The sequence below is a fragment of the Muntiacus reevesi genome, chromosome 10 (assembly GCF_963930625.1).
Source record: "Muntiacus reevesi chromosome 10, mMunRee1.1, whole genome shotgun sequence".
In the NCBI taxonomy this organism is placed as follows: Eukaryota; Metazoa; Chordata; class Mammalia; order Artiodactyla; family Cervidae; genus Muntiacus; species Muntiacus reevesi.
In genome coordinates this window covers 79,147,729-79,162,070 of record NC_089258.1, presented here as the reverse complement: position 1 = coordinate 79,162,070, position 14,342 = coordinate 79,147,729, and the positions used below count along the sequence as shown (strand labels likewise).

The following is a 14,342-nucleotide window of genomic DNA, read 5'->3' as shown; positions in this document are numbered from 1 at the left end:
AAGTAATTAGCCTCCAACTAATAAAAAAAAAAAAAAAAAAAAAAAAGACATCTATTAATACAAAGATAAGAGATGAGCAGGATTTGGCTCAAGGGCCATAGCTGACCAACTCCTGCTTTATAAACCCTGTCACTCAAGACCTTTAGCAACCTGGCCACTAACTGCCCTCATCTTATTCCCATACTGCCATCTTGATGGCTCTGGGTATCAGATTTTTCTTTTAAAATAAACACATTGCTGTTGTTGTTGTTTAGTCACTAAGTTGTGTCCAACTCTTTGCAACCCTATGGACTGTAGCCTGCCAGGCTCCTCTGTCCATGGGATTTCCCAGGCAAGAATACTGGAGTGGGTTGCCATTTCCCTCTCCAGGGGATCTTTCCAACCCAGGGATCAAGCCCATGTCTCCTCATTGCAGGCGGATTACCTCTGAGCCACTAGGGAAGATCCATAACAAACACACAGCAAGTAAAATTAAGAATACTGTAAGAAAAGTACAGTTTTACAAATTAAAACACTGAGAAGAGAGTGGTGAAGCCGCTTCCAGCCAGGACCAGAAGCCAGGAAAAGAGCCTTGACCTACTGCTGCCTGTCCGTTGGTCAACTCAGTGTCCCCCCAAAGGGCAAAATCACAGTAGACTTTGTTTCAACCAGTTATTCCCTCCTCCCCAGATTCTCTCTGACCATCTCATCTGTCCCCACTCAAATCCCCCTTCCCACTGAAGTCCTCCAGGTTTGACCCAACTCACAGTGACCACTCCCTCTCATCTATTCTTAAAGCATGCATTACTTCTTTTCTTTGGGTCCTCATATGTTGATGCTTTCAAACTGTGGTGCTGGAGAAGACTCTTGAGAGTCCCTTGGACAGCAAGGAGATCAAACCAGTCAATCTTAAAGGAAGTCAACCCTGAATATTCATTGGAAGGACTAATGATGAAGCTGAAGCTCCAGTACTTTGGCCACCTGATGGGAAGAGTCAACTCATTGGAAAAGACCCTGATGCTGGGAAAGATTGAAGGCAGGAGGAGAAGGGGATGACAGAGGATGAGATGGTTGGATGCTATCACCAACTCAATGGACAAGAGTTTAAGCAAACTCCAAAAGATACAGAAGGACAGGAAAGCCTGGCGTGCTGCAGTCCATGGGGTCACAAAGAATCAGATATGACTCAGTGACTGAACAACAACAAGACATTCATGATTTCATTCTGTCTTCCCAACTTACTTATGTTGCATTTTCATAAACTAGGTAAGTACTGTAGTGTTTAGAAGTTAAAAGATATTCACTCACTCTTTACCAGGATGAAGATGTTTATTTACAAGGCAATCCATGGATATATGGACCTAAAATAATTTTCATTAAACCCCACATTTATAAAGATTATACCAGGCGGTCTCTGTATAGTAAATATATCAATTTAATGGAGAAAGAAACTAAAAGCATAAGTCGATCCCTTTGACTTTTCCAGTATGAGGTACTTCTTGCAAAAATAATAATGACTGTAAATTCACTAATTCAAGTACTTAAAAGAGTTTATTTTACGAGAAACACCCCCTTAATCTTATTGATTTAGGATAATAGTTGAATCTGTAGGACTAGGAAAATATAATCCTCAGAGAAGTGGTTCTTAACTTTTTTGGCATTATGGATCTCTTTGAGAAAGGTATGGCTCCTCCCCCAATAAAACATCCAGATAAATAGTTATACAAACTTTGCATTAAATGTCTGGGGGCTCACAGACCCTCTTAAGTTAAGAAACTCCCTTCATTTTAGGCACTCACAGACCTCACTCACCTAAGAAATTTTCCTTTTAATTCAAGTTATTCAAATTTCAATGCACCGTCAGGACCTGACATCAATATTTCCCCCACTTTTATGGACCTCTTACACCCAAATCAGAAGACGTCAGAGGGGAGAGGGGAACTGACATCAATGACAGAGATTCCACTTCACTTCACTGCCTGCAAGGAAATCGTGGTGATTAGACACACATCACTCAGGAGAAGCAACACACGTTACCACAAGACCCTGCACAGCAGAAGCGGCAATTCCACCTCCTAAAACACCCATGCTGAGAAAATCAGTAGGAGCAACTAATTATAAAATGTCTCTTTAAAATTCAAATTCGTCAATAAAAATGAGTTCTTAAACACCAAAGGAGTAACGCACACATACACACTGTAAATAATATTGATACATACATAGTTGCTGAACTGTAATTCCCTTTTAAGTAAGACTAATCTGTTAAATGCTTTGCTAAATATGATTTAATTTTTATATGTTTTGCACTCAGCACACGACAATGAGAGCAAGATGTCACAAAAATCTAAATTTTAAGACTTAATATAAAATAGCTGGGGCTTCTCAGGTGGCTCAGTGGTAAAGAATCTGGTTGCCAGTGCAGGAGGCATAGGAGATCCAGGTTCCATCCCTCGGTCCGGAAGAGCCTCTGGAGAAGGAAATGGCAACCTAATACAGGATTCTAGCCTGGAGAATCCCATGAACAGAGGAGCCTGGCAGGATACTGTCCAAGGGGTCGCAAAGGGTCGGACATGACTGAGCAGCATGTATACATAAGTGTTACCTGATAAGGGGCGGGGGAGGGGGGGGAGTTAAAGACTCATAGCAAAGGCAGTTCTTAGGTCTACACTCAGCCACGCCCAATTGATGCAGGGAGGAAGGCAATTCAATTCTCACTCCATGTTGGAAACTGTTTCTTCAACTTGCTTTTGGCTGCTTTTATTATTATAATTATACTTAATGCCTTGCCTGGAGGATCCCGCCCCTCTTAAACTAAAGTTTTAGCCTTTGTTCAGCTCAGAGATAGCTTGTCCCTACCAACCCGTGAATAGAAGAGATTAACACCCCCTTTTCAAAGGCAGGCCATTCTCTTGGAGATGTTTTGCAAGACTGAAGGCCCTTTCACTCCCCACTGCCTCTCCCTCTCTATTCTGCCTTCTGACTTTAATTCCTCATCGCTTCTTTCCCTCTGATCTATAAAAGAACCTGAATGACATCCAGACCCCAATAAGATGGTTATTTTGAGGCGCTAGCCTGCCATCTTCTCGGTCAGCTGCTCTCTGGTTAAAGTCTCTTCTTCGCTTCAACACCTCTCTATCAGCCTGTTGTGCAGCGAGCGGAGTGAGCTTGGACTCAGTAACACCATTACTATTACACTATAAAATGGTTAAAATCAAACTGTAGAGGTAATAACCCACTCTGAATAGGTAAATTTATGAAATTGGGAATTGCCAAAACAACCAGATTCCAATCAAGGTAACCAGGTATGATTTCAGTAATATTTAGTGAAAGAAAAACCTGTACATAAACTTGAGCCTTTCAGAATCACTGGTTCAATGACAGAGATAGACTGTAAGGTACAGTGGGGACCCCCCACCAAAGAAAGAGGTCATCAGTCAAGTTGATAAGGGTTATATAAAGCTTCTCAAGATATACACTTTCAATGGCGGTGACCTGCTTAACTTATTTAAGGACTTCCACGATCACAGCTCCTCCGCCTGCAATGCAGGAGAGCCGGATTCGATTAATGGGTCGGGAAGATCCCCTGGAGAAGGGATAGGCTACCCATTCCAGTATTCTGGGGCTTCCCTTGTGACTCAGCTGGTAAAGAATCCGCCTGCAATGCTGGAGACCTGGGATCCATCCCTGGGTTGGGAAGATCCCCTGGAGAAGGGAAAGGCTACCCACTCCAGTATTCTGGCCTGGAAAATTCCATGGGCTGTATAATCTGTGGGGTCATAAAGAGCCGGACACGAATGAGCCAGTTTCACTTTCACGATCACCGCTTAATCCACTTTATCAGAGCCCCTTTCCGCCGTCCTCCACAACTTCACTCTAATCTCCTCCCACAACAGAACATCCCCCCCCATTCTTTCCATATATTCAAACACTGCCTAGCCCGCAAGCAACAGATAAACTAGCGTCCCTCCCAGAAGCCTCTGCGCGCGCCGTTACCAAGGCACAGAATGGACTGTCCCTCCCAGAAGCCTCTGCGCGCGCCCTTACCAAGGTACAGAATGAACGAGCGGGAGTCTCTCCCAGAAGCCTCTGCGTGCGCCCTCACCAAGGCACAGAATGAACAAGCGTCCCTCCCAGAAGCCTCTGCGCACAGCACACCCTCACCAAGGCAAAGAATGAAGGACCATCCCTCCCAGAAGCCTCTGTGCGCGCCGTCACCAAGGCACAGAAAGAACAAGCGTCCCTCCCAGAAGCCTCTGCGCACGCCGACACCAGGGCACAGAACGAACAAACGTCGCTCCCAGAAGCCTCTGCGCGCACCGTCCCGACCTGCCGCGCTCTCGCTCTGCTGTACAGAGTAGGAGGACCACACACCCCTGACCTCCCAGGCTGCTCTTGCCTTCAACAGTCCGCCCCCCGATAAGAGCCTATGTCTGTCTCCATGCAGGATCATTAGCGTGGAGTTAGTCACTGGTTCATGAGATTCACACCAACTATCTGGCACTCAGTCACACATCATCTTCTATTTAATGGCTCCAAGTATGAAGGTTATCTTGCCCGTAAAGTTCATCAGCTTTACATCATCAGCGATTAGCAGTGTCGAGTACATATCATTAACTATTTGTAGAAATTAACCAAATGTATTAAACAAGAAAAACTCATTTCCTGACCCTTCTCTTCTCCCCAACTATATCTAGATAAAAGAACCAAGCCTATACAAATCTCAGCTCCCGAAGAATTCTGGGGAACTTCCCACCACAACAAAGTCGCTAATCATTTTTTTTAACCAGAAAATGAAAACAGGGTCTCAATCTCAATTGTATTCATTTCGACAGGACTAACTCAGAGTTCACCACACAGCTGTTCCAGGGACAGCTGAGGGGCCATACTTAAGATGTTTAACAATACATCATTGGAAGGAGTAGCTCTCTAAACTGCTTTTCCCGGTTCAGCTGGGCTATGCGCTGAGTGGTCCCTACTCCCCTTTTAACCAATAGAAACATTTTTTAAAGTAGTTTGCAATGTTCCTGATGCACGGAAATAAAAGTTTAAGAGTTGACCCTGGCCTCAAGGACACCACTGTCTTATCAGTGAGCCAAGCCTGACGGCACACTGCAATATATGAAGAACATAAGGAAAAGAAATGTTTGGGGGAAGCACAGACAAGGCAGCCATGGAAAAGGGTGTTGGGTCTTGCTCACTGTTACCCTGCATCTTGCCAAGAAACCTTCTCTAATTCTACAATGTTGAATGCAAATAGCGATTTTAATTTATGTTTCAGTGTTTTATGTATTTTTTACTTCTGTCATCTTCCTCGCATTCTAATTTCCCTCTGCTGAAATATGGGAAGTGGGTTGTTGAAAATTACACTGCAAAGAAAGGAGGCAGCCTGGGTGCTCTGATTACAGTGGGTAAAAAATGTAGATATTTCAGTACCCTGCTCATCTAGAGTCTGCTTTCCTCCAACTTCATTGTATGCTGCCAAGCGAAAGGAGCAGGTACTAAGCAATCCAGTGCTTCAGGCCACGCCTGCTTTCCCTGCCAGAGGAAAACTACAAGGAGCTGTTGTGCTGATCGACATCTCTAAGGAAAGAATGAGCGGGAAATCCTATCAACCAATAGCTACATTTTTTTAAGCAGAAAAACTGTGCCTTCAAAATGGTGTCACCATAGAAGCCCAATATGTAAAACAGGTAAAAGAGGGGGTGCTGGCCTTCCCTGTGGTCCGGTGATTTGAGAATCCACGGGCCAGTGCAGGGGATGTGAGTTCTATCCCTGGTTTGGGATATGGAATCTTCCATATGCTGTGGGGCAACTAAGCTGGTATGCCACAATTACTGAAGCCTGCGCTCTAGAGCCCGCGCTCCGCAACGAGAGAAGCCACGGCAATGAGAAGCCCAAGTGCTGCAACTAGAGAGCAGCCTCCTTCACTGCAACCAGAGAGGGTCTCCGCACAGCAACGAAGACTCAGCACAGTCAAAAATAAACATTTTTTTAAAAAGAGGGGGTGCCTTTGGTTAACTGGAGTAGGGCAGGGATTCATACCACCATCACCTCATTTCCCAATGCTCAGGGAAACACAATGACCATGGTTTAAAGGTTTTTTAAACAGTGAAGCCAGATGAGTCAGTTACTCAAAATCATATTACTGATTAATGACAAAGTCAGAATCACAGTCCACTTTCATCTGAAGTCACTAGGCTAGCAGCTGGGGTTACAGGGACATCACACTCTGATTCTTTGTGATGCTATAGGATGGGGTGGGAAGACATGGGCTCTGAAGTTATGCTCAAACAGACAAGCCAGTTCCATGACTTACATGTTTCCTGAGGTTAAATTATTTAAATCTCACTGAGCCTCATCTGTGAAATAAAGGGGGTTGGAGAACTAGCATCAGAGGACTCTTCTGAGGATTAAAGAACAACCAATATAAAATTTCCTATCAGAGTATCTTTTACATAATAGGCATTTGTTCCCAGGTGGTTCAGTGGTAAAGAATCCACCTGCCAACGCAGGAGATGCAGGTTCAATCCCTGGGTCAGTAAGATCCCCGGGAGAAGGAAATGGCAACCCACTCCAGTATTCTTGCCTGGGAAATCTCATGGAAAGAGGAGCATGGCTACAGCCCATGAGATCACAAATAGTCAGACATGAATGAGTGACTGAGCAAACACACAACATACACATATAAAACACAGAACTCAAAACTGAGTCAAAAAATTAAGAAAAATATCCCATTTACTTTGTCAGTCATAATTTAACACAAGACAAAACAAGACAACATTTAAAAAGTTATCAGAAACAGCCAATTTAGGATCTTCCATATTAGTCTTTCACTTTTGACAACAATACTGAGTTCTTCAAAAGTTTTTGCAAAATTTATATATGAGGGGAAAAGACCAGACTAGCTTTCATATATTATTTAATGCATCTTATATTCAAGCATTATTATTATCAGAGCATGTCCATCTGAGAATATAGCTGGTTAATATCTCTATTTCAAAAACATGAATATTTTTACCATGAAAATGCCAAATATTTAATTTTGTAACATCATAATGAGATTAAAATACCACATATTTAAGGTATATTTGTACAGCATTGGACTTTTTATAAACCTTCACATTAGATTAAGCAGAAAGAACAAAGGCATACTAATTGACCTCCAGAACAAATCTGAAAGAAATCTGCAGCAGGAAAAGCAAACAGCACTTGACAATCTGAGAACTGCTACTAAAATGTGTTACATACTCTGTCCAGCAGAGGGAGGTGTTGTTTAACTATTAACAGAACTCAAGACATGACAGTTTTGTACTTGAACTTCTTACCAAGCTTTCAGGAAAATATATATAAACTAATGGAAGAAAAACCTAGAAATCTGCCATGAGGTATCTATAATTAGGATAAAACGATATCAAAATATGGTCCACCTTTGAAAATCTTCAAGGGCTTCCCTTGTGGCTCAGCTGGTAAAGAATCCACCTGCAATGTGGGAGACCTAGGTTTGATTCCTGGGTTGGGAAGATCCCCTGGAGAAGGGAAAGGCTGCCCACTCCAGTATTCCTGGGCTTCCCTGGTGACTCAGCTGGTAAAGAATCTGCCTGCAATGTGGGAGACCTGGGTTCGATCCCTGGGTTGGGAGGATCCCCTGGAGAAGGAAAAGACTATCCACTCCAGTATTCTGGCCTGGAGAATTCCATGGACTGTATAGTCCGTGGGGTCACAAAGAGTCAGACACGACTGAGCGACTTTCAAGATCACTTGTGCCAGAGAACCTGTCACACCCTTGGGTGCAGGACAGCCCAAGAAGGAACAAAGGGGAGCCAGGTCCAGCTCCAGCTGGCCAGGCCCACTGCTGTCCCGAGCAGCCTCCCAGCCTCACTCATACCTAATGCTGGAGTCCAAAGAAGTGGGTGAACAGTGGCAGCTGGATCCCTGATTTCATCACATTCTGTGTGTGTGTGTGTGTGTGTGTGTGTGTGTGTGTTAGTCACTCAGTCACGTCCAACTCTGTGCGACCCCATGGACTGCAGCCCGCCAGGCTCCTCTGTCCATGGGATTTTCTAGGCAAGGATATTGGAGTGGTTTGCCATTCCCTTCTCCTGGGGATCTTCCTGACAGAGGGACTGAACCCTGGTCTTGCACATTACAGGCAGATTGTTTACCGTTTGAGCTACCTGGGAAGCCCGCACATTTTTTAAACCATACCTTGTTGCTCAAGGCATGCTAGTCCTTGAATTAAATACCTCCCCCCACTGCCCATAAAAACATCCTCACTTAACAGTAAATACATACTGAATTTTAGCTTGAGAGACCCAGTTACTGTCCCGTCACAGTGACAAAAGTCCCAAGTGGGTGCCAGATGGGGAGGGACACAGGGCAGGCAAACCCCACAGGAAAAGGTCAGCGGCCATCTACCCCGAGTGACTTCAACAGTCATGATCATTTCAGATCGTGCTGTTGACCTAAACATCTTTATACATACACACACGCCCATATCTGACACCCACAGACAGATATCGAAACGCGCACACCTACGTCTCTATTTTGCTGCATTCGGTCACCCCCTAACTGCTGGACGCTTCAGCTCTCAGCATCTCATGGCCCCTCGCTTCCTCATACGCTCCATGAGTCACCTGTCCTCCCCCAGGCCAAGAGCAGTCTCACTTTTCTTCAGAGACCTTCTCAAGCATCTCCTCCCTCTGGTTTTCCCCCAAAAGACTGACCGACCTCAGCCCTCTGAAACCGCTTCAGGAACACTTCAAAGAATGCACTTTCCCAAAAGGAAGCCCCTCCTGTCAGAGTGGACCCCGTGTGGCCGGCTGAGAGAAGCCCCCAGAAGTCCAGTAAGAGAAGACGAGCGACGCCGGGGAAGCCTGGGGGGCGCGGGAGGCGTGAGAGGTGCTGCCTCTTTCTTCTCTCCTTGCAGCTCAGTGCAGCTCCACAAACATCCCAACAGCTGATGGGAATAGAAACAGGGGAACCTCTGGTGACCCCCCAACCCCTCATTAAGCCACAGCACAAAGGATGTCACGTGCAATCATCAGCCTCTCAGCAATCATCAACTCTGGACTCGCCCTTGAAAAGCTCATGAAGTTGCGACTGCTCCCAGAAAGCAGCAGGGAACAGACACCAGAGAAGTAAGATCAACTCTCTTCTTCACTATATTGATAAACAGATCACAGAATCCAGATCTTAATTCTTGGCCAGGGGACTCCTCCCACTGTTCACACGTTCTCCCATACCCCATCCAGCACCCTAAACTCTTGTCACAGATTCAAAACCTCTGCAATAAGCAACACTGTGCAAACTGTTTTAAACTGTCTTCTCTGCACCCTCCCACCCACAGCCCACGTGAGGTCCCGGCTGAGTGACAAAGCCTCAGCCTCCTGTCCCTAGAGCAGGGACACTTCCCTTGGGCCTCACCGGGGTCCTGAACCAACGGACCGCCCCTAACCTGGCTGCATCACTACCAGCGACCACCTGACTGATGCATTCAGCAGGCACTGTCAGTGTTTCCATTTCCCCAGCAGGCTGCTTCTGCAGCACTTAGACAGTTTCGGCCACTTATTTAATCCACTTGGAAAAACAAAAACAAGAGGGAAGAGGTATGCCTATCAACCAAATTCAAATAAAATCCCTGTCTTATTCTGTCTACTACCTTTCCCTATGGTCTTTTTTTTAAATAATTTTTTTTATTTATTTACTTATGGCTGCTCTGGGTTGTCACTGCTGCAACCAGGGGTTGCTCTCTAGCTGTGGTGCACAGCCTTCTTACTGCAGTGGCTCCTCTCGCTGCAGAGCTTGGGCTCTAAGGTGCGTGGGCTTTAGTAGTTGCAGCATGTAAGTTCAGTTGTGGTACACGGGCTTAGCAACTCTTACAGCATGTGGGATCTCCCCAGACCAGAGAGTGAAATCCATGCCCCATGCATTGGCAGGTAGAGTCTCAACCACTGGACCACCAGAGAAGAACCCCTATGTTCTTTTGAGTTTGGGTCATGTTTTGATGATAGATGAATGGTCAATATAAAGAAACTTCGAGAGTATTCTTGAAGTGATAAAAAGGCACCAATTCTTTCCCAAGATTTTTAAAGGTACTTTTCAAAAGTCAACATAAACTTGCATCTTACACCCCTGCTACAATAGGCAACAATTTCAGCTGCCCCTTCCAATTCCCAGATCAATCATCTGGATTTATCTCTCTAAAACAGTACTTGGCATTTTGTCTCTGCATACCAAAATGAAATGCAAACTCTTCACTCTCCATGATTCTGCCCCTCTCTAAATGGTTATTTTTCTAAATCTCTCTCTCACTGATAAGCTTTGCAAACCAACCTGGCCAGTTTCCTCCCTGTTCCGCAAACAATCTGTATGTTCTGCCAGCACACCCTCGCTCACATCATTCCCCCAGTCTGAAGTGCCCTCCCCCAAACCTCGATTAACCAGAACACTAGTCATTCTTGGAGAACAGTGCAGCTTCCACCTATTTCATGAAGCCATCACCAGCACAGATGAAGTGATCCCTGCCTCGCTCTGGTCAAAGAATTACCCCCAGGGGGCAAGGACTGCCTTCTGTTTCTCTGCACCCTGACGGTGCCCAGCACAGGGGGCGAGCACAGAAGGAGTGTTCGTTACATAGGTTTGTTTAACAAATGCATGCACACCAACACCCCTGCAAGATAACACCACACTAGAAACTAACAGCGCCAACCATTTTTACCAAGGCCAATAAGGAACATAAGGTTTAAAATATCATTTTGATTCACCAGTGGTAAACTGGGAAAACTACTCAAAACTCATGAGTAAGGAAAACCCAAACTCACCCACCAATAAGTCAAAGGACTATGTAGAGCTCTGACATTACCTCTATATGGTGAAGTGAAAATCATGTTTTATCAAAGTTAAAAAGAGAAAAAGCTTAGTCAGCACAAAATCACAAAGTTAAGACTACGCCAAAAAGGAGTTTTAAACAGTCTAGGGGTGATCACAATCAGTATTTCCCATCTGAGAAATAATGAATAAATGATTAAGTATCCCAAACCTCAAGCCTAGAATAGTAGTATTTATGCTACATAATAAAAGCAGAATGATTTTTTTAAAATAATTTAGCTGTTTAAGACTTCATTAAGAGTCTCCAACTACTGAAATATCTAAGAAATATTCACTATTAAGGTAAAAGGAATTATTAATATACACTGCATTCTTGCTATCCCCAGATATTAAGGAGTCCATTATATTATCTTATCTAACATATGAGTCAAAATGAATAGCTATCATTTGACTTCTTCAACTGAACAACAGCTACATTAAGTCAGATTCCCTGTCTACCCAAAACAGAAATCAGTGTCAGACAGTGATGGAGCTGAGGAAAGTAAGAAAAATGTACTTTCTTTAGAGAAAGTTTAGACATCAGCTTCAAAGGTCAGGAATATGATGATGATCATAATAAATAAGAATGGCAGCAAATACTTGTAAAGCATTTATTACATGCCAAGCACGGTTCTGAGATCTTCCCATACATCAATCTACTTAATCTTCAGAAGGATTCTAAGATATGTGTCACTGTAATCCCATTTGACAGTTGAGAAAACTGAGGCAAAAAGAGTTTAGACAACTCACTCAGGACCATGCATCTCATAAGCTACAGGCTAGGTTCACACTGAAGAAGTCGCACTAAAGAGCCTGGGGTCTTCACTGCATGCAGTACCCCTTCCCTGCCTCGCTCCCAGAACTGATACCTCTCCATCAACGACTGAGTGAGCACTTCTCCATCTGCACCACTGCCCTCTATGAAACCTGTTTGCTTTCATTATTCATCAAATAATTCTACATCTTTAGAAGTGTAGAATTCAGAAATACAGGATGTCATTCTAGTAGCCTGTGGTAGATAATTTCAAGTCACTTCTTTATTTGAAGAATTCTCAGCTTCTGAGATTTGAAATTTTAATATCTCTTCCTATCTGTTACCTGAAAGAGGAAGTCAGGGAGACACTTACTAGTATCTGGAGTTTTCTCTTCAGATCTGCCAAATAAAAATTCGTATTTGGCCTTGGCAACACTCTGGGAATGTGCTGATGCATTGTTAACCCAAACAAATGTCTCTGCCTGCAAAATTAGAGCAAAACAAAGATATCATTAAAAATACATCATAAAAAATACATCGTAAAGCAAATCAACCAACAAGAGAATGGTTATGACAGATCCACTGGATAGAATACTATATGGCCATTAAAAATGAAACATGAAAAACATAACGGGACATAAATCAAAAACAAGCAAGGTTACAACCATATAAAAAGAAAAACACATAAACATCTATAGGGGAACAAGAGAAACTTGAAAAGTCTGGGCTTGATTGGGAGGGCACAATTATGGTAGAATTTTTTTAAATTAAGTATATATTATTAATAACTTTTTTACAATGAGAAAACTATATTTTATTTTTAGACACACTATTTTCCAAATGATGTCATCACCCACAGCCCATAACAGGAATGCCCATAGCAGGAATATTTCTGTGAATGGGTTCTACTAAAGTATGTCAACAAAAGGTAGCCTTTCCCCAAAAGAGACCACATTTGGGTCTTATCCTAAATTTAAGCATCTGTCCCAGTGTTCTCTGGAATCCTAAATGTCCCTTATTTGAAAGAAAAACTAAAAGGTGACTGAAAGTGGTTCACATCATGATTCTCAATTCCCACCACTCTCTTCCTGGCTGCTTTATGCATGCATGCATACATGCAAAGTCGCTTCAGTTGTGTCTGACTCTGTGCGACCCCATGGACAGCAGCCCACCCGGCCCCTCTGTCCACAGGATTCTCCAGGCAAGAATACTGGAGTAGGTTGTCATTTCCTTCCCCCCTGACTGCTTTAAGCAGCTGCCAAAACTCAGGAGTGCATCCCTTCTCTGGTCTAGAATTAATAAAAAATAAGTAATAAGGTAGCAATTTCAAAACACAAAGAAATGAGACTGAGGTCAATCAGGGAGTCATCTTTCTGCCTCTTCACTCTGAACTCAAAAATTAACCAGGATACAGATATTATCACACTTGACCTCCATCTTCTAATTCTGAGACATCTTCCTTCTCATGTCCGAGCAGCAACTGAACTTTCACTTTAGGAGAGAGGAGCATGAAGAGTTTTATCAGAAACCAGGAAGTTTCTTCAAAGAGGGGAGTTTTATGATGTCCATTTTATCTTTTGGAGCAGAAATGATTGACAGCAGTGAGGAGGCCCATGGCTAGGTTATGAATACCTCCTCACCCTCTGCAGGAAGATCCCCTGGAGGAGGAAATGGCACCCCCTCCAGTATTCTTGCCCAGAGAATCCCATGGACAAAGGAGTTTGGCGAGCTACAGTCCATGAGGTCGAAAAGAGTCGGACACAACTGAGTGACTTAGCATGCACCTTCGCCCTCTGCAGACAGGTTCAGTGGGCAGCCTTCTTTGTCCTTGAATACCAATATCAAAGACCTTCTTGAACAGTTTCAAGATAGCAGTTTCTTAAAATAGCTCTATAATCACTTAATGTTCACAACATGTAAAATTATTCTTTCTGGAAAAGCTGCACACTCCTCTTGGAGTTGCATGTTTCATAACCACAGGCTGTTAATTATCCTTGTCCCCTATGGACAGGCAATATTAACTTTTTGATGTGTTCAGGGAGCTTCAGGCTGATAAAGGAGGAAGCTGATGGCCTAATTTAGGCGTCTGCTGCTGCTAAGTCGCTTCAGTCGTTGTCCGACTCTGTGCGACCCCATAGACGGCAGCCCACCAGGCTCCCATCTCTGGCATTCTCCAGGCAAGAACACTGGAGTGGGATGTCATTTCCTTCTCCAATGCATGAAAGTGAAAAGGGAAAGTGAAGTCACTCAGTCGTGTCCGACTCTTAGCGACCCCATGGACTGCAGCCCACCAGGCTCCACTGTCCATGGGATTTTCAGGCAAGAGTCCTAGAGCGGGGTGCCATTCCCTTCTCCAAATTTAGGCTCCCTGAGGAACCAATACCTGCAGACATGAGAAGGATGAGCGCTGGGAAAGAAGAGAAACATACATGAAGGCAGAAGGAGGGTCACACGCAGTGGCCTCTGAGCATGACAACACCAGGTCACCCCAACTGAGGGAGAACAGTGCAGTCACAGAAGAGCGGGCGCAGAGGCGAGTGGGGAGAAGGACCCGGGAACAGCACGGGAGGAGCCAACACTGAAGAGCAGGCAGGGGCCAAAACCACAGGATGTGCAGGCCGAAGTTGTAAACCCATGGGGGTTCATTAACATTTTCAAAAGGTCATTCATTTACACTTTTAGAAAATTATATGGCTGTTATAAGGGAAATTTTTCCATCACTTTGCCAACAAAGGTTTGTATA

The 14,342-nt window shown here is 44.0% G+C and overlaps 1 protein-coding gene across 5 annotated transcripts in view; it reads right to left on the bottom strand.

The window, feature by feature from the left end:
• The window catches only part of PSD3 (pleckstrin and Sec7 domain containing 3), a 475,326-nt gene that overhangs the window by 332,714 nt on the left and 128,270 nt on the right, over positions 1-14,342 (bottom strand). For all 5 annotated transcript variants that reach the window (XR_010658389.1, XM_065901506.1, XM_065901507.1 and 2 more), the window contains exon 2: positions 11,973-12,081. Coding sequence is in view for 4 of the 5 variants with exons in the window: in XM_065901506.1 (XP_065757578.1) it covers positions 11,973-12,081 (109 nt within the window). In the remaining variant the exon portion in view is untranslated. The remainder of the gene's footprint in view (positions 1-11,972; positions 12,082-14,342) is intronic.